Source organism: Candoia aspera, chromosome 8 (genome assembly GCF_035149785.1).
Source record: "Candoia aspera isolate rCanAsp1 chromosome 8, rCanAsp1.hap2, whole genome shotgun sequence".
In the NCBI taxonomy this organism is placed as follows: Eukaryota; Metazoa; Chordata; class Lepidosauria; order Squamata; family Boidae; genus Candoia; species Candoia aspera.
Window position 1 is genome coordinate 678849 of NC_086160.1, and position 17896 is coordinate 696744.

Below are 17896 nucleotides of genomic sequence, written 5' to 3' on the forward strand. Positions count from 1 at the left end.
GTGTCTGGCCACAGAGCAAGATATTGGCTGCCGAAATATTTGTGTTTTAACTGTTAATTGCTTCAGTCCATCTAACCTGAACATTTCTTGAAGGATAGCTGTAGAAAGATTATCGAAATGACATACTCTTGTTCCTTTTTGCTGTATCTCCAAGATTATGTAAGGGGCCTCTGCCTCCAAACTGGAAGCTTCACATACTTCCTCTCCAGTAAAGCCCAACGTTTGTTCCTTGAATAAACACTTTAATGAAAAGTGGATGGTCCCTCGTTGCATAGTCATCCCCCCCCAACACCCGCCTGCTCATCCTCACACTCTTTGCTCCAACTATATACCTCTCAGTTCCCTGAACCGTTCCTAGGATTATTACAGGCAGGGCAGTGAGAAGAACCAAGGTAGCCCCTACACTGAAGGTGCTGGGCACGGCATTCCTGATCCCAAACACGCTGTGCCGCTCGCACAGTCACCTTGTTCGTTTTATATAGTTATGGCACATAAGGGCCGATTATAAAACGCTTCTCCAAAGTGTTTTATAACAGGCCCTTATGTGCCATAATTACGGAGAAGCTCGTATTTGCCTTTCATCCATCTGAGGTTAATTGGGATGGAGGGCACAGGTATATGGGCGATACTCAGCCTAGCTCAGGCTGCTGCTTCTGGCTTGTGTTCACGGATGGAGGCTCTTCCCATTGACTTGCCTCCATATCTGGTTGGAGGAACCTTCTCTTCCTCCCTCCCTTTCCTCTTCCAACAAGTCAGAATCTTCACCAGGCATTTCTGCATCACAGAATGACCAGGAGGCACCGCCGCTTCTGTTGCAGGGCCTTCTTCAGGGCCACTGTCTTATTTGGGAAGTTCCCTTTCTCTTTTATTCCGTGTTCTTGCAGACGCTGTGCAAAAGGACTCCATTTTTCCCTGATGAAGAATTCTTCATCAGAACAGATGAAAGTGCTTGAAAAAAACCTTCTTGCCTAAAGTCTGGGATTTTGATAATACTTTTTTCTTAATAATTAGCAAAAAGAGTAATTAAATCCTGGAGGTTATCTTTGTTTTTTTGCTTTGGGCTAGTGAACTATATGCGTGTTCAGTATCTTTGTCCCCAAGAGGGAATTGAGGAATTCGGCCATCTTGTTTCTTAAAAAAAATGATTAGAATTCTGCAGTTCTTCATAAAATCCACAAAATGTCAATTAGATTAGGGAAGCGACCTGAAAAGAATCCTTCCTTCCTGCTGGGAGGAGGTGGACCTGAAGATACTCAGACTTGAACCATGTAGGGCTTTAAAGGTGAGAACCAGCACCCTGAATTGCACCTGGAAGCCAACTGGTAATCAGTGCAGCTCCCAAGATAGTGGTATTATTTGGGTGAAATGAGATGCACCTGTTTCTATTCAGACTGCTGGATTCTGGATCTGCTGTAGCTTCCTGGTGATCTTCCAAGGAAGTCTAGTGTGGAGCAGACTGCAGTAGTCCACCTGACAGTCATTAGCTGCAGAGCAAGGGACTTGAAATAAGGCTCTTGAAATTTAAATGAGATGGTTTCCGTTAAGAGTGTGCAGGTGCACAGTTGCGAGCTCGGTATAGTCCTTTCAGCAGTAGCCTCATTTGCTCCTCCATGATCCAGAGAAATGGAAAGCCAGTCTGAGATATTTAAAGAATCTGATTTACTCTATTTCTGTTTATTTGGCAACAGCATTTATGGCATGAGATTGTCTTTAACCAGATCATATCCTTGGCATAGCTAACAGTTAGCTGTTTCTCAGCAACATGGGCTGACAGAGCTAAACATCTCTGGGTCCAACTCATGTAGTAGGAGGGGTAGCTGCATTAGGTAGCTCAGCTGTCTGTCGGCCTGCTGGGGAAAGCCCTGAAACTGGCTCTTGGCTGGAGCTGGGACTACAGAGGGTTCAGCTAATGATGTAAGGGAAGAGGAGCCCAGAGACGTCCCTGCTTGACCCTTCTCTGTACTGGGATTTGGACAAAGAGATGACTGTAACTGCTGAGTCTGACTTGCCCGGAGATCTTTCATGCTGTTTCTTAATTCGGAATAGTTGTCCCAGTGGCCTGGATCTCAGGTCAGCCAAAGAGGAAGTGGACGCCAATGTCCACCAGTGCCTTTCCCTCGGTGAGGGAGGGAATGAGGATTTCAAGTCCGCAGACGTGACACACGAAGTGCTATGGGGGCCTGGGTTGTTCTTCCTGCTCTCATTTCATCAAGTTTGATAGGTTTGGATTAAGTTCGGGTTTGCAGACCATCTTGCATATGACACGATCACGCTTGCTTCCTGTGCCCTGGTGCAGGATGCCCTGTGTGTCCCACAAGGAGGAAGGGCTTTTGGCAGCTTTTGGAAGACATGCATGCTGTGGCCCTCATAGCATCTTGCCAAATGCACAACCACACACATGAGTTTCCACTGCTTGTGGGGTGGATGTTAGTCATCCCAAATAAGCGTTCAGTAAACGAACTAACTTGCACCATATTGCATTTGCTATGCATTAGTATCTATTCCTCCTATGGTAGAAACTGATTATAAACATTTAATTTCAGTTTTTCTCCCCTGGGAGGCGTGGAAGAGTCTCAAGAGAACAGCACAATTGGAATGGTTGGCTTGCTGCTCTCCCTTCTTTCGTCTGTTTCATTCCCATTGGACCTCTCTGCCCACCAAGATGCTCTGATCCTGGCTGGAAACTTGCTTGCAGGTGAGAGAAAATCAATCCTTTAATTTTAGGCAGCAGTTTTGCTGCTGATTCAGTCAAGGTTTACCTGGTAACTAGGGACACTTTTTTCAGTTGTATTTGTTCCTCAAATAATCTGTAGGCTAAGTATGTATCTTGTCTGTCTACATTCATGTATAGTAGATAATATAAATTATTTTAAATATTTTTGAAAATATTTTAATTATATATCTCAATTTTTATTTTCATTGTGTATTTCTTTGTATAAAACAGTAGACATGAACCCCATATTCTACTTGTTAATTTAACACATTTCTTAGTTGCTTTTCAAGGATCTGCTTCTGAGCTTATTTATTTATTTATCAAATTTGTCACCACCCATCTCCTCCCACCAGAGGGACTCTGGTTCTTGATTTATAATGTAAAACAATGTAATTCAGCATCAACTTAGACATGCTGCTTGAATATAAAATTCAACACAGCAGTAAAAATAAAATACAATTTTAATTATGTAAAAGTAGTGAATTCCAGGAATATTTTTCTGTTAAAAGAGAGAACGAGAATGTTTTTAAAGCTACTTTCAAATATCAACAAATAAAGAAGGTTATGGAAGACTGAGGATAAATCTGGGAAGAGGTGTCCTGGAAGAAACTAGGGCGGACTCCTTTCCTAGTTGGGAAAACTGGGGATTCGATGATAAAACTCTTGGGACATACTTGCACCCAGCCAAGAGACCAGTGGAGGAGAGAATCCTAGTGGGCTTGGAGGACAAGGGAGCTCTGAACTTCCATTACTTAAACATAAATATAAATTCACCTATTTCTTTATCTGATGGGATTTTCAATGGATCCACTGGCCCAGTGTGTTTGGCATCTTGCTGATACTAGAGCACGCTACTTAAACACAGGCTGGGTGATACGGATCCACAGCTGGCTTGAAGGGTGCACATCAATGGTTCCTTGATAGACTTAAAGGAGGTTTCAAGTGGATGCTCAGGGCTTGGTCCGTGGCCCAGGACTCTACAACATTTTTGTTAATGACTTGGAAGAAGAGGTGGAGAGAATACCCACCAGATTTGCAGATGATATTTAGGTGTGTGCTAACAGCCTTGGAGATTCAAATAAAATTAAAAATGATTTTAATAGGCTGAAAATAACAGAATGGAATTTAACAGAGTCGAAGTTCTTTCTTAAGGAAGAAAAATAAAATCCACACGTATAGGATGAACAAACATTAAGTTTGTAGAGCTATTATTTATTTGTTTGTTTATTATTACATTTATCTGCCGCCCATCTCGTACACAATGACTCTGGGCTGCTTACAAAGAATAAAAATAGATATAAAAATATATAAATATAAAATATAAAATTCGAAATGGGAAATAAGAACTTATCCTGGCACCCTCACAGATCCAACCACCCCCATGAATAACTGTCGCCCCTCCCATCGCAGGCCAGGTGGCATTTTTACTCCCTTTTGAAAGGCCGGGAGAGTGGGGGCCTGTCTTACCCCAGGGGGTAACTTGTTCCAGAGGGTGGGTGCCACAGCAGAGAAGGCCCTCCTCCTCCTCCGGGACCCTGCCAATCGGCAATCCCTCATGGACAGGGTCTGTAACATGTCCTCTCTGTCTGACAGGGTGAGATGGGTTGATGTAGCGGGGTGAGGTGGTCCCTCAGGCAACCAAGTAGAATGATGGAGCTAGAAAGGGCAGAGTTCAACTCTCTGTCCCATGTGAGAATCCAAGTTGCTAGGCTGGGTGAAATAATTATTATTGGCAAAACTTGCATATACACACAACTGAAAGGAAAATATTTGACCTTATTTCTTTCTAAGGTTATACATTATACTGTTACCCATTTTAGAAACCATAAGTAACTTCGTAGTCAGCATTAGTTTAATAATATTCTGATTATAGTTTTTATTTTCTAAGCCACTAGAGCAGCTCATGTAATTGTAGAATGTTGTATTTTCTATTTCCTGTATATAAGTTGGCTTTCTGCACTTGTGGGTTTTAAACAATGAGGTAGCATTATTTGTCTAAATTATTGCAGTCAAAAGAAAAGAACTGTGTTACAATCCAGCAAGGAATGCAGTCACATACAAAATGCACGTTGGAAATATTTTACATGTTCTTTGGGATATAAATTGTTTTGTTTTTCAAATGCCTGTTGTATTTTCAGCTAGTGCTTCCAAATCTTTGCAAAACCCCTGGACACATAATGAGGATGAAACTAACGTTTCTGCTCCTAAGCAAGAGGAGTCATGGGCAGCTCTTGCAGATCGAATGCTTGCTGTCTTAGTTGAGCATTTGTTTTCCCATTTGCTGAAGATCATTAATATCTGTTCCCATATATTGGATGATGTTGTTCCTGGCCCAACGCTGAAGGTACACTTTTTGTCTTTTGTGACATTGCTGGCTTATTTTATGTAACAGTAGCATAATGCTTTGTTATTACCATCAATTAGAACGTCAGCATTCTTACATACTGATGATTTGTGATGGGTTATGGCCAGGTTGGTGGCGTGGTTAAGGCATCAGGCTAGAAACCGGGAGGCTGTGAGTTCTAGTCCTGCCTTGGGCACAAAGCCAGCTGGATGACTCTGGGCCAGTCACTCCCTCATAGCCCTAGGAAGGAGGCCAGGGCAAGCCACTTCTGAAATCTTGCCAAGAAAACTGCAGGGACTTGTCCAGGCAGTTGCCAGGAGTCAACAATGACCTGAAGGCAAAACATCATGGCCATTGTAGCCATCTTTTGGTAAATAGGGAAGCTCTGGTCATTTGGGGCATGTTTGCAAACTTCCAAACATCCCCCCACCCAAAGAGGATGGCTAATTCTCCTGAAGGGCATGAGGACTATTTTTTAATGTATTTTTTTCCAGGCTACCTTACCATCTCTAACGAACCCACCGTCACTGAGTCCAATTCGACGCAAAGGGAAAGAAAAAGAAGTTGCTGAACAAGCAACTGTATCAATAAGTCCTAAAAAGACAAGTGAAAACAGCCCAGGTTTGGAGAACGATCTGATCAATCTAATTGCTTTTTTAAAAAATATTGACTATCAGTGGAAGGTTCTTCAGGGCTTGCTTCTTCAGAACAAACTTCTTCCTTTTAAGCCCTAAACAATGCTTTCTTCTCAGTTAAAGTAGTGTGTGCATTCAACCCAAAGGTGTCTGATTTCTTTGCTTTTCTATCGTACAGCTCTTAAAATGGCAGAAATTAAAAGAGGAAATATTTGGCTTAATAAGAGCAAATGTCTATAAAATTAAAAAACATTTGGATACTGCTCCTTGAGATAAGTAATTTGCCCCTCTTCCTATTTTCCAATACTATGTATGCAAACTTGAAATATTCTATGCAAACATAGTAAGATAGAAAATGATATTCATGGGTATAGCTGCCGAGTGCTGTGGCATCTTAAAGACAAATACATTTCGGATCTCATCAGTTTCTGTGGATTAGGTTGCTCCTCCGGGTGAATTTCACGGATGTATCTTTGGGGTTTACTATTAAGGTATCTGTTGTTGTTCACTGAATCTATTGCGTGTGGCCAGGCAGTACCAGGCATAGACAGCAGCAAGAATCAGTTGGCCCTGGGCTCTGCCGGTCGGCCACAAGGTTCTGGCTGTAACTTGAGGAGAAGAAGGGGAACGATGTTGATTGCAGGGTCCATTTTGCAGCATTCTGTTGCAGGTCCAGCTGACTTCACATGTGTTTAATCTGTAGATGTGTAGAGAAACTCAGGAGTTTAACATTATTAAAGAATATATCTTCTTGCTTGATTCATAAGCTCCTAGGCAAAGTGATGCTTCAAGCTCAGCTCCCCCAAGTAAGTCATCCTCTACGCTGGGTAACTTCTATCATCTCCCATCGTATCTCAAGCTGTATGATGTTCTGAAGGCAACCCACGCCAACTATAAGGTATTTATATCAAAACTGCATTTCCTGAGTAATTGATACAGCACGTTTCATTGATTCATTTTATAAGCTTAAGTTATGAGCAAACACATAACAGATTTTTCATTATCATATCTTAAAGTTATGTGTTTCTAATAAATCTAATAAATTTTATTCTAATAAATAAAATAATGTGGAATTAGCTCAGCAGAGCCTGTTATTCACTGTAGCTTCCAAATGTAAATTTACTTTTTGTCCCACTCCTTCGTTAGACTTTTTGTCCCACTCCTTCACGCTTCCTCAGATGGTAGAATTATCATTTTGATTTATCTCAATCTTCTTTATTTATGCTTGTTGCTCTTGAAGAGTTTTCTGATCCTGCATTCTGATGCCTCTGGCATCTTGCAAGCAAATAGCTCCAATAGGGATTATTCACAGATGAGTAAGCAAAGAGTTCTAGGCTGAGCCAGGCTTTCATATGTTTTCTGTCTGTCTGTCAGGTTACACTTGATCTCCAAAACATCAATGAAAAGTTTGGTGGATTCCTGAGATCAGCTTTGGACGTTCTCTCTCAAATTTTGGAACTGGCAACTCTGCAAGATATTGGAAAGGTGGGTTCATATTTGCTTACAAATGTCTGTAAGCCAGATCAGTCAGAGGAACAAATGCAAGCATAATTAATGTTAATTAATGTTGATGTTACTAGTTTTAGAGCTTCGTTGATATATTTGTACAAATGTCCATTCCTATCAATTCCAGATTACATTCCTAACCATGTTTGTTAATATCAGAAGTTACTTTTCAAGGTTTAGGCTCCTTCCTAAACAAAGAACAAGAAAACATTCAGTCACATAAGGGCTTATGGCATTTCTTTGTGACAGCAACTTCCTTCCTCTGAATCTGAAAGAGTGGGCAGCCTTAGAAATGATAAATACAGTATAAGGTCTTCAGGGTGTCTTCTCAGTCAGCACCTCAGGCTGTTGGAAGAATTTGAGCTCAGCACTTAGGCCTAAGTGTGCCACGGAACCCAAAAAGGCTATATGTAAGTGTGAGCACAAATTTACATCATATTAATTCTGGATTAAAGCAGAACTTGATGCAGTTTGTCCATTTATTTACGTATTTGCTTGTGGCAATGCCTAACTCCAGACTAACTACTGAGTCTGGGCAGCTCACCATATAACAAAGCAAGTTTGGAAAAAGCAATATACAATAAATAATGAACAAGATGGGATGTCCAGCCAAACAATGCTGAAAAACATATACAACCACAAAGGGATTCCATCCACCCTACCCCAAGGCGTCAGAGAACAGCCAGGACTTTAATGCCTTCCAGGACACCGTTTAGGTGGGAGCCATACAGATCTTGTGGGGGGTGGACTTTATTCCAGAGAGCAGGTGCTTTGACAGAGAAGGCCCACATCCTGGGTCCCAAAATAAAAAGGTAAAAAGGTAAAGGTCCCTGTTTAGTTGTGTCTGACCCTAGGGGGTGGTGCTCATCTCCATTTCATGGCCAAAGAGCTAGCATTGTCTGAAGACACTTCCGCGGTCTTGTGGCCAGCACGACGGTCACGGAACACTGTTACCTTCTTGCCGAAGCGGTACCTATTTATCTACTCGCATTTGCATGCTCTTGAATTGCTAAGTTGGCAAGAGCTGGGGCGAGTGCAGGAGCTCACTCTGTCACGTGGCGCTTGGGTCTTGAACCACTGAACTTGCAACCTTCCAGTCGACAAGCGTGGCGTCTTAACCACTGAGCCACCACCCCCACGGGTCCTGAAACAGTTAATTTAACATGTTAAATCAAACATAACTGGAGTGTGCCCACTCTGTTGGCTCGTACTGGCCAGGCAGAAACCATGGGAGATAGGAAGTCCCTCAAATAGCCGGGCCCTATGCTATTGTGATAACTGGCCCTTTGAATTGCATCTGGAAACAAAATGGCAACAAATGCAGCTTGTGAAGCGGGGTATCTCATGGGCATACCAAAGCAAGCCCACCGTTGCCCACGTCACTGTATTCTAGAGCGGTTGAAGCTTCCCAGTGATCTTTAAGGGCTGGCCCATGTAGAGCACACTGCAGTACTAGAACTGTGAAGTGACATGGGCATGAATGATTGTCTGGAGGGCCTCCCAGTCCAGGAAGGGGTGCAACTGGTGTACCAAGTGGAGTTGTGCAAAGACCCTCTTGGCCACAGCTGCCATCTGCTCTTTGAGCAGAAACTGCAACCCCATCCAAGGCCAGTGGTAGAATATCCCTGGAACCAGATGGTCCTAATACCCACAACTTGGTTTTGGTAGGATTGATTTAAAGATGTGCTTCCCCATCCAGGCCTGCAGAGCCTCCAGGCACTTCAATGGATATAATTGCATATCAGCATACTAATGATTTTATTTTATTTATTTATCAAATTTTTATCACCATCCATCTCCCCCACATGGGGGACCCTGGGCGGTTCACAACAAAAACAATTAAAATTTCAATAAAATCATAAATACAACCATTAATCAGTCAGCATAAAATGCAATAAAAATCCAAGCCATGGCAGATCTAATTCAAACCATAAGGGTATAAAGCTGGTCCCCGCAGAACTAAGGAATCAACCAGCCCCAAGAATGGCTCTTCCCCCCCCTGTTCCAGGCAAGGCAACAAAACCAGGTCTTCAGCTGTTTTCTGAAGTCCAGGAGGGAGGGGGCTAACCTCACTTCTGGGGGAAGGATGATACTGGATCTCCAAGTTGCAGATGACCTCACCTAGAGGTTCCCTGTTGATGTTGAGGGAAAGGGTAGAGGCACTCCACAGAGGGGCCTAGGGGGTGACCCCTTCTATCCCTGCCAGCACCACCTGGAAAGAAGAGAGAGAACCACTGCAATACAGTGTCCCCAATATTCAACCACTGGAGCTGGCCCAGAAGGATACCGCAGTCAACAGTATTAAAAGCTGCTGAGAGATCAAGGAGCGCAAGGCAGCAAATTGAAATCTCCATGTTCCAGCAGCCCCTCAGACACCATTGCCAACCTGGCAGCGGAATCCAGCAGCTGAGGCGGGGGTGCTGCTGGGCAGCAGGGAGGGTGCTACGCCAGCAGCAAACCCAACTCTTCCCTAGAGTCCAACAACCAGCACTGGGATGGCACTTGAAAAGATACAGTTGGGTATCCTCATTCTGATGATACTGAACCCCAAACTTACCCAGATGAGGGCAGCTTCATAACAAGGTGTAGACAATCAGGAAGATGATCTTGATGGAGATATGCAGGAACTGTTACTTGGGCAAAAGGGGCAGAAACTTATTTTAAGTCTAGAATAACAAGATAACATACAGAAGTGGCTCAGGCAGACAACTCCATACAATCAGACTTGCAAGAATCCGTTATTATAGCCAATTTCAGTAAAATAGTTTTAGTCTTTGTGTAGAGTTGATTTCTGGTCTGATGAACCTAAAGGGCTGACACAAACCAGCCTGCATTTAAAAGCAGAAGCGGAGCCCAGGACCACCGAGCATCCAATGACCAGACACAGAGGGTGGCAAGCAGGGGTTGGACAGCGGGGCCACTTTCAAGTAGTGGGCCTGATGTCCCTGAGGGCGGCCCGCCCCGGGTTCCTGCCACTCCTACCTCTGCCCTCACTGTCCTTGTGTTCCTGCCCCCCCTTTGCTCCCCCAATCTGCTCCCACCCCTTGTTCCCTCCTCCTAACCCAAGACACACATTTACACACACAAAATTCACGCCTAACCATGCTGGTGGCTGTGGGGGGGCAGGCCCCTCTGCAGAAAGAACACCCAGGACCCGCCCACTTATCGGTTATGACCCCCAGGGAGGCAGAAAGGCACCCCCCTCTTCAGAACAGGGACAAACCTGGGTGGGCAACTTGAAAGCCTAGCAAGAAGGACCAAAGGTCAGGCTGCCAGTAGCCTCCAAATTGGCAGAGGAGGTCCCCAAATGAGCCCAGTGCCTGGCTCACCCAACCGCCTCCCCCTCCCTCCAGAGCACGTCCTCCGCACAGGCCAGAGAGAGTCCATGGAGGATCAGGCCAGCCCACTCCCAGCAAGTCTGTGTCCAAGGGGGCAGCAGAGGCTAACGAGTTACTGGCGGCCACTTGCCAAGTCTGCCTCGCTGCAACCGGCCCTGAACGCCCAGCGCCTTTGTCCTGTCCCCAGCTCCGATGATGTCCCCAAATTCCAGGGGGCCTGTCAGCCCCAGAGCTCTGCCAGGTCCCGCGTGCTGTGCATCTGCCTTGCCCCGGTCTCTGGCCACCCCTGGGGCCTCTGAGTCCTCCGAGCCCCCCAGCTTCAGCAGCCGCAGCAGCGCTTCTGCCTCCTGCTCAGCCTCCAGTGCCTCCCCGGGCCCCATGCAGCCCTCGATGCAGCCTCCGGGTCCAGCACGGCCTGCAAGAGACTGGCCCCCCCGGGTTTCACGGTGGATCAAGGGCCAGCGGGTGCTCTGGCAGCCTCCTGAGCTCCCTCACGCCCCATGCCAGAGGGGCGATTCTCATGCTGGAGCCATCGCAAGGTGCCTGGAGAGAGCAAGCAAGTCGTCCACGCTGACCTTGCTTGTGTGTCAGAAGAAAGTGTGCTCGCTTCAAGAGTTATACATGTGTAAGATAGTACTTTTTCATGCAACTTCGGCTTCTTTGTTTGTTTGTTAGATTGCAGCACACTTAATGCTGTCTGGGCAATACCTAATTCCTTCTTTCGGTTTTTAGTATGTTGAAGAAATTCTCTGTTACCTGAAATCCTGTTTCAACAAGGAACCAGTAATGGCAACTGTGTGTGTTCAGCAGGTAACAAAGATTTGTGTGTGTGTGTGTGTTTGTGTAGCGTTCTTCCTTGAGTTAGTTGCATTAAATCCCAGGCAGGATTTATATCACTTAGACAATGTGGATTTTAATCCCTCCCAATGTGGATTTAGACCCAAATCTGGCACCCCGACCCCTCTCTCCCCCAGCCCCCTCCCTCCAGCTGAAACAGCCAAGAAGAAGGAAGAGCAAAATGGAGGGGGGGTGGAGAGAAGAAGGGGAACAACGCCCCCCAGAGTTGGCTGGAGTTGGGTGGCACCAGAAGTCCAGTAAGTAAACCAAAGCCAAGCTGGGCGGAAGGGGCAAGGACAGAGGACGGGCGCAGAGTCTCCCCGCCAAGGCCTGCCGCTCTCGCGACAACCCTCTGCCGCCTCTGGCCTCGTCACTCTCCTGAGGGTGGAGTGCAGGGCTTGTGCCCCCCCCCTTCTCTTGTGGGATCATGCGCCTGGCGGTAGGTTTTGGACCTCAGGGGCTTTTGAAGGAGGGACCGGCTGCTTTATTCTTTCTACTTCTTTAGCTAGAGAGACTGCTTTGGAACATTTGTGTGATGCTTTGGCATGGCTAACTAGGCCCAGCGTTTTCTAACGTGCTTCTGTGGTTGATTGTTATTAAAGTTGTCTGTGCTCTTTCTTGGTTCGACCCTCTTCCTGTCCTTCTGGGCCGAACCTCCTCTGGGCTGCCCCCCTCTCAGCATTGCTGCAGGTGGCTCTGTCTGCCTCTCTGGGAGCTCCCAGGCAGGCTGCTGGTGGCCGCCATGGGCTCTGAGTCAATGTGGCAGCGCTCCGTCGGTAGGAGAAAAGCAAAAGCCCCCCCTCCCCCCTGCTGTGCGAGTTGCCCACGGTGCCAGCGGGGCTCGTGGGGAGCTCATTCAGGATGGGGCAGGACGGTCGTTTTGCCCTGCTTTTCCCATCTGGCCCCTTTTGTTGCATGTGAAATGTGAAAAAACTTGGGTGTTCTCAGAGGGACTGAACAGGCCGCCTGCTGTCCGTTCATTTCCCACCTTGAGCCCACCTTGGCAGTGGGAACAGCCTTCTCTAAATCTCACTAGAAATGGCTTCACTCTTGGCCCAGAAGCTTTGGAGTCAAGCCCCTCCAGTCAGCAGAAAATGGACAACTAAAAACCCTACTCATTTCTCTCCAAGGTGCTCCCAATTCCCTTTAACCCTGCAAGGCCTGGTTGCTCTGTGCTGTGCACTGAAGCATTAATGCATCATATTTTATTGCATCATTAAATTTATGCCCTCCTTTTCTGCTTATATAAGTACAGTGATTAAAGGAGAAGCCAAAATATAACATGCTTACATCGCTCTGTAGCTGCTTTAGGAGAAGGGGACATTGTCAGTAAAGGAGAGGATCCTTGGATTGTTTTTCAGCCGGTCTCTGCTCAGAACCCGTTCTAAAAACAAGGCGTTTGTTGGTCATCAGTACGATTCTCTGTATTCTCATAAAGTTCCTTCTTGCTGCCTTTCTGTAGTTACTGAAGACGTTGTTTGGCACAAACCTGGCATCGCAGTTTGACAGCTTGTCTTCCACTTCCTGCAGAGCTCAGGGCAAATGCCAGCACTTGGGCTCCTCAAACTTAAGGCCCGGCCTTTATCACTGTTGCTTCATGGCTCCTTACACCCAGTTTACCCAGGCACTCGCCGATGCCAGTTTAAGGAATATGATGCGGGCCGAGCAGGAGCATGATGCCTCAGGGTAAGAGCAGCTTCTGTCCTTCATTGGTGAGCCGTTTGCCATCAGGGTTAGGGTTATGGAAGAGCTAAAATAACTGCCAGACAAATATTCGCACAAGCATCGCATGCTTTAAAGATTTGTTGTGTTGAACAGTCTGCGAACAGATTGGACAAAATGCAGGAAATCTTAATGTTTTAATTAGTAATTTGTTGGAGCAGATAAAGGACTAGCAACAAACTGCTGATGTTTATTACTGTCAGCATCTTCTGACCCGACACTCGGAATTTCTAGTTAATAGTTGACAGCTGGTTGGTTATTGAAAGAAATCCTTTATATTAGATACTGAGCAAATTACAAATTTTAACACACACAAAAATCAGTCACCAAATTATTCTGTCTTTTGAAAATAAAAGAGCCCTTTTTAGGAAACAGAAAATTAAAATTGGAAAGTCTGTTGACTGCAACAGACTTTAAGATGTTGTTTGGGTCGAGCCAATAGACCCAAGGTGCCAGGTTCAGGACTTGGTGTGAAGTGAACAAAACACCAAGACGAAAATCAGAGTTTTTATATCCACTTTATTTCAGAGCTCTCAGATACGTGGAGACTCTCGCCTAAGGGGGAGAGCCCCGAGCAAGCCACAGACCCCTGCTTTTATACTACCTTGAGACAAAAGAAATACAATCAGCTCACAGCTGGTTTCTTACAATTTTAGCAATTTTGGGAACAGATCAAGAACAAACTTACCATAAACTTATCAATTTTGTATGTCCTGTCAGCTGCCCAAGCCATGACCCACCTTATCACGCTGACCACAGCTGGTCTCCTGCATCCCTACTCCAGGTCAAGCTCATACAAGGAAATCACAAATCATACAGTTATCTTCAAGGATACATAGTTATAAAACATATAGTTGTGTTCAGAGATTACAAAAGCAAGCAAGGAAATATAAAGCACACAGCTGTTTCCAAAAATTACAAAAACATGTCATTGAGTAAAAGTGTATCACTTCTGACAAGGACATTGAATACAGGTTTCAGCACAAATGCACATATTCTCACATGCAGGCTCATTATCAGATGCTGACCCAGTATTAGTTCCCTCTATTTCAGTTTCTATCATTTCCGTTCTCATCAGTGTGGATTTTATGGATGTTTTCATGCAAAGAGATTTAAGCTACCTCGAGCTGTTGGGTAGGGAGCGTAGAAATGCTACTTTGCTTTGCTTTTGCTTTTACTTTAGAAGCGCTGCGGAAGTCTGCAGTGCAGGATCTGTTGCATTTATTTGTTTAATCTGTTTGTAAGGCTACCATTCATCTGCCTGTTCCTTACTGTTTTAATTATTGCCAGTTACTGGCTTTAGCCGTGTTCCCTTTCAAATGTGACCAGATTGTGTATTTTGGAGCAAATGAGGGACAAGTCAGTAAAATGTCAAGTTAAAGTTAAGCTATGCAGATGCAGGTTACAGGTAGGCAGATTACAACGACCTTATCTGTTAACAATTGTATCACGTGTTAAAGCCCATTGTGTTTGTTGATAGTATACTAAATAAAATAAAAAGCAAAATTATAGTGATTATTTAAAAAAAGAAAATACATAACAGGCACTTAAAAAGTGAGAAAAATATAAAATAAAAATAGATATCATATATCATTACAAAAACAAACAGTTACAATTCTGCATATATTTGTCTAATGCAAATATGATGTGAATATATATCTGTATTTATTTCTAATACAATTAAATAACCATTATGCTTTCCCTAAACTACTCTATTTTGTATAAATGAGTCCCCTATTTCATTATACTTGTCCATACAAAGTCTAGGTCTATAGGCAATCCTCTCGTCGGTGGCTGGTGTAACCAGGTCCTCAATCCATTGAGTCAATGGGGCCATACGTTTATCTTTCCAACACTGCAATGTCAGTCTTTTAGCCATAGGAAGGGCCCGGCGAATCCATTTATATTGTCTAGTTGTCAAATTCCACATACTAGCTATGTAGTATTGTTTTGTTGTTGTTGTTGTTTCTTTTTCTGTTATCTAAGAAAGCAATAAAAAATAATTTTAAAAAATTACAGTAATGATTATCATAGTCACCATGAGGCTCTTTGCAGGGAAGTGGTCAGAGGGCAAAACCAGATGTAGCATAATGCTGTTTCATTGCTTATTGAATACATTTCTCATCCACCTGACTTGCTATAAGCGTAAGTCGGTTGAAGTTGAAATGGTTTTATTGCTCTGTGAACCATTGACCCAACCCCAACCCTGTATTCTTATTTGCTTTTATAGCTGGTTTGATATATTGCAAAAAGTTTCTGCACAATTGAAAACTGGTGTGACAAGTATGGCCAAGCATCGTGCTGACAAGGTACAATAAAAAATACACATTGCTTGCTGTATTGTTTTAAATATTGTAGGAGAAACATGTTGAATATGTATCTGGAGCAGGGTATTTTTTTTAACCCTAGAGTCCTGAAATAAATTACTGTAAATCTCACCATGCAGTACTGTAAGATGATTCAGTCTGTGCAACTGAGGGTAGAACTCTAATATACCCTCTGGGCTTCCCCCACTTTCCGCCTCAAAGGATTTCCTCCTTGTTTTGTTTTACCAATCTATGCCACCCATGGTCCCTTGGTAAAAATGCAGCATTTTGCGGGTAGTCCCTGTATTCTGGACTTCACGTGTAATCAATCTAAATAAGAAAGATGCCATTACAGAAAGGGTGAGGCCCCTGCCAGCCTCCCATTGGCCCCTAGACATTGCCCTTTGGCTGCTCTCATAGTGTGGGGCGACCCTTTGGGGGCGTAGAAGCAGGGCCGTGAAGACAAGAGACGACTCTTTCCTATCTTGCTGTTCGATTGGAGTCTTCTTTAGTTGCCGCCCTTCTCTTTTCCTCTTAGAATATTATCCATAATCACATTCGTCTGTTTGAACCGCTTGTAATCAAAGCCTTAAAGCAATATACCACCACCACATCTGTACAGCTGCAGAGGCAAGTCTTGGATCTCCTTGCGCAACTGGTTCAGCTGCGGGTCAACTATTGCCTTTTGGACTCTGACCAAGTGAGTACTTCAGCCTCTGTTGCAGCAGAATAAGAGCTCAGTTGGGCCGCCTCCTACGGTCAGTCCACCTGTGCTCCAGTTCATGTCCCGTCCACTACAGCTCTTTCAGCTCCCTCGAAAACTAAAGGAAGGATGTGGTCACTTAGAGCCAAAGAGCAACAACCAGAGCCCCTTCTATATTCCACAGATCAACCGCAGCATTGTTCACAAATAATGTGGGACGTTCCTAGAGACACTCTGGATCCATCAGGCCTCTGGGCTGGGCCTTTCTAACTTGTCTTCTGCCCATGCCCATGCCGAGATCTATGCAGGCCATGGTCTGTCCATGACAGCAGTGTCACACACAGCTCTTCCATCTTCTGATCTTAAATCCATATCCAACCCGAGTCCTGCTGGATTCGTGGGGGCCGTATGCTAACCTCTCCCAGTTCTGAGCGTGAAGTTCTGACCCACGCCTGATGGGGCTAGCTCAGCACAGGCACTGAAATCCTCCTCTGGGCACGGTCCCGGCCATCTTTCCCGGCAGCTCCCCCTTTTATTTCCCCTGCCAGGAACTCCCTCAGCTAAGGCCTCCTTAGGCTGCTGAACGGTCGCAGACTGAGTAAAAGTGGTAAGTGTGCTGGGAATTGTGCAGCAGATCTGGGAGGCTACAAGTTCTGCAATCCAGTGCCAATAACTTACTTTGAAAAAATGCACATAAGATTCCAGCTTCTTAACTGAAGCACCTCCTGGGTGTACAAGATTAGGGCAGTTTAAGAGCAATACTATCTTTTGAGAACTATGAAAAAGCCAGATTAATTTTTGGTCGGAGAAAAGGGTCAGTTTGCCCTGATGGAACACAACCAATTGCATCAAAAAGCAGAAAGAAGTATCAAGTGTAATATTTTACTTTGAAGCTCAGTGTTTCAGATCAAGGCCCAACAGTCTTCACGAGAGCTATGTCCAAAAGCAGAAACACCTTTCTCTTAGCTTGTAAAGAACTATTCAGCCAGTGGCAGGGTATGTCTCATCCTTTTGCTCTATTGCCCACCCCGTGTGCTGTAGTGTTTTATGTCAGTTGGCCAGTGATTGCAATAAAGAATATCTGTCTATCCCAGTGGAGGAAAATTTGTGCAAGCAGAAATACGTTTCTCTTAGAGAGCTCAAAGGTCAGAGGATTTGCCTCTGTTCTTGTCCAAAAAAGACCAGAGGACGTGAAAGACATTTGACACTGTTCATTTATTTTCTGCTTTGTTTTCTTTGACATAAGTGTGAGTTGTGGTTATGAACACCCAGTTATTGTCTCATAGGATGTCACGGTCTGTTTTATTCTGATCTAAATAGATGTTGTAAGAACATCCTCACCAATGTTTGCAGAAACTAATCTGGATATTTATTTTGCTTGTAGGTATTCATTGGATTTGTTCTAAAGCAGTTTGAGTACATTGAGGTGGGCCAATTCAGGTACAAATCCCATCTTAGACATGTTCCCTGAATGTGGGAGGAAACTGAGAAACTGGGGAAACTGAGGCCGAACCCAAATGGGTGATCCTGAGGTTTGTTTCTGTTTAGTCCTCTTAACCTTGCTGCCTCTTCGTGGCCATTGGTGGGAGAGCAGCAAAAGATGTGGGAAAAGCATCTTTATTGCTAGGACAGCGAGGCCCACTCTCTGTTATTCTGCTACATTATGGCAGCTGCATCACCACAGGGGCAAGCTGGGAGCCCTGGCCCAGTTCCTCTCCCGGGTCTCTTGGGAAAATGCCTACCAAAAATAAATGTTGTGCTCTCACACTGTTCAGTCTGGGAACGTTCTGTA

At 44.6% G+C, this 17896-nt stretch overlaps 1 protein-coding gene across 2 annotated transcripts in view; it reads left to right on the forward strand.

The window, feature by feature from the left end:
• Window positions 1–17896, forward strand: part of HTT (huntingtin) — a 188566-nt gene that overhangs the window by 60836 nt on the left and 109834 nt on the right. For both annotated transcript variants that reach the window (XM_063310834.1, XM_063310833.1), the window contains 10 exons: window positions 2544–2695; window positions 4852–5057; window positions 5552–5678; window positions 6460–6590; window positions 7067–7177; window positions 11269–11346; window positions 12836–13059; window positions 15326–15404; window positions 15940–16101; window positions 17489–17544. In XM_063310834.1, the coding sequence (XP_063166904.1) occupies window positions 2544–2695; window positions 4852–5057; window positions 5552–5678; window positions 6460–6590; window positions 7067–7177; window positions 11269–11346; window positions 12836–13059; window positions 15326–15404; window positions 15940–16101; window positions 17489–17544 (1326 nt within the window). The remainder of the gene's footprint in view (window positions 1–2543; window positions 2696–4851; window positions 5058–5551; window positions 5679–6459; window positions 6591–7066; window positions 7178–11268; window positions 11347–12835; window positions 13060–15325; window positions 15405–15939; window positions 16102–17488; window positions 17545–17896) is intronic.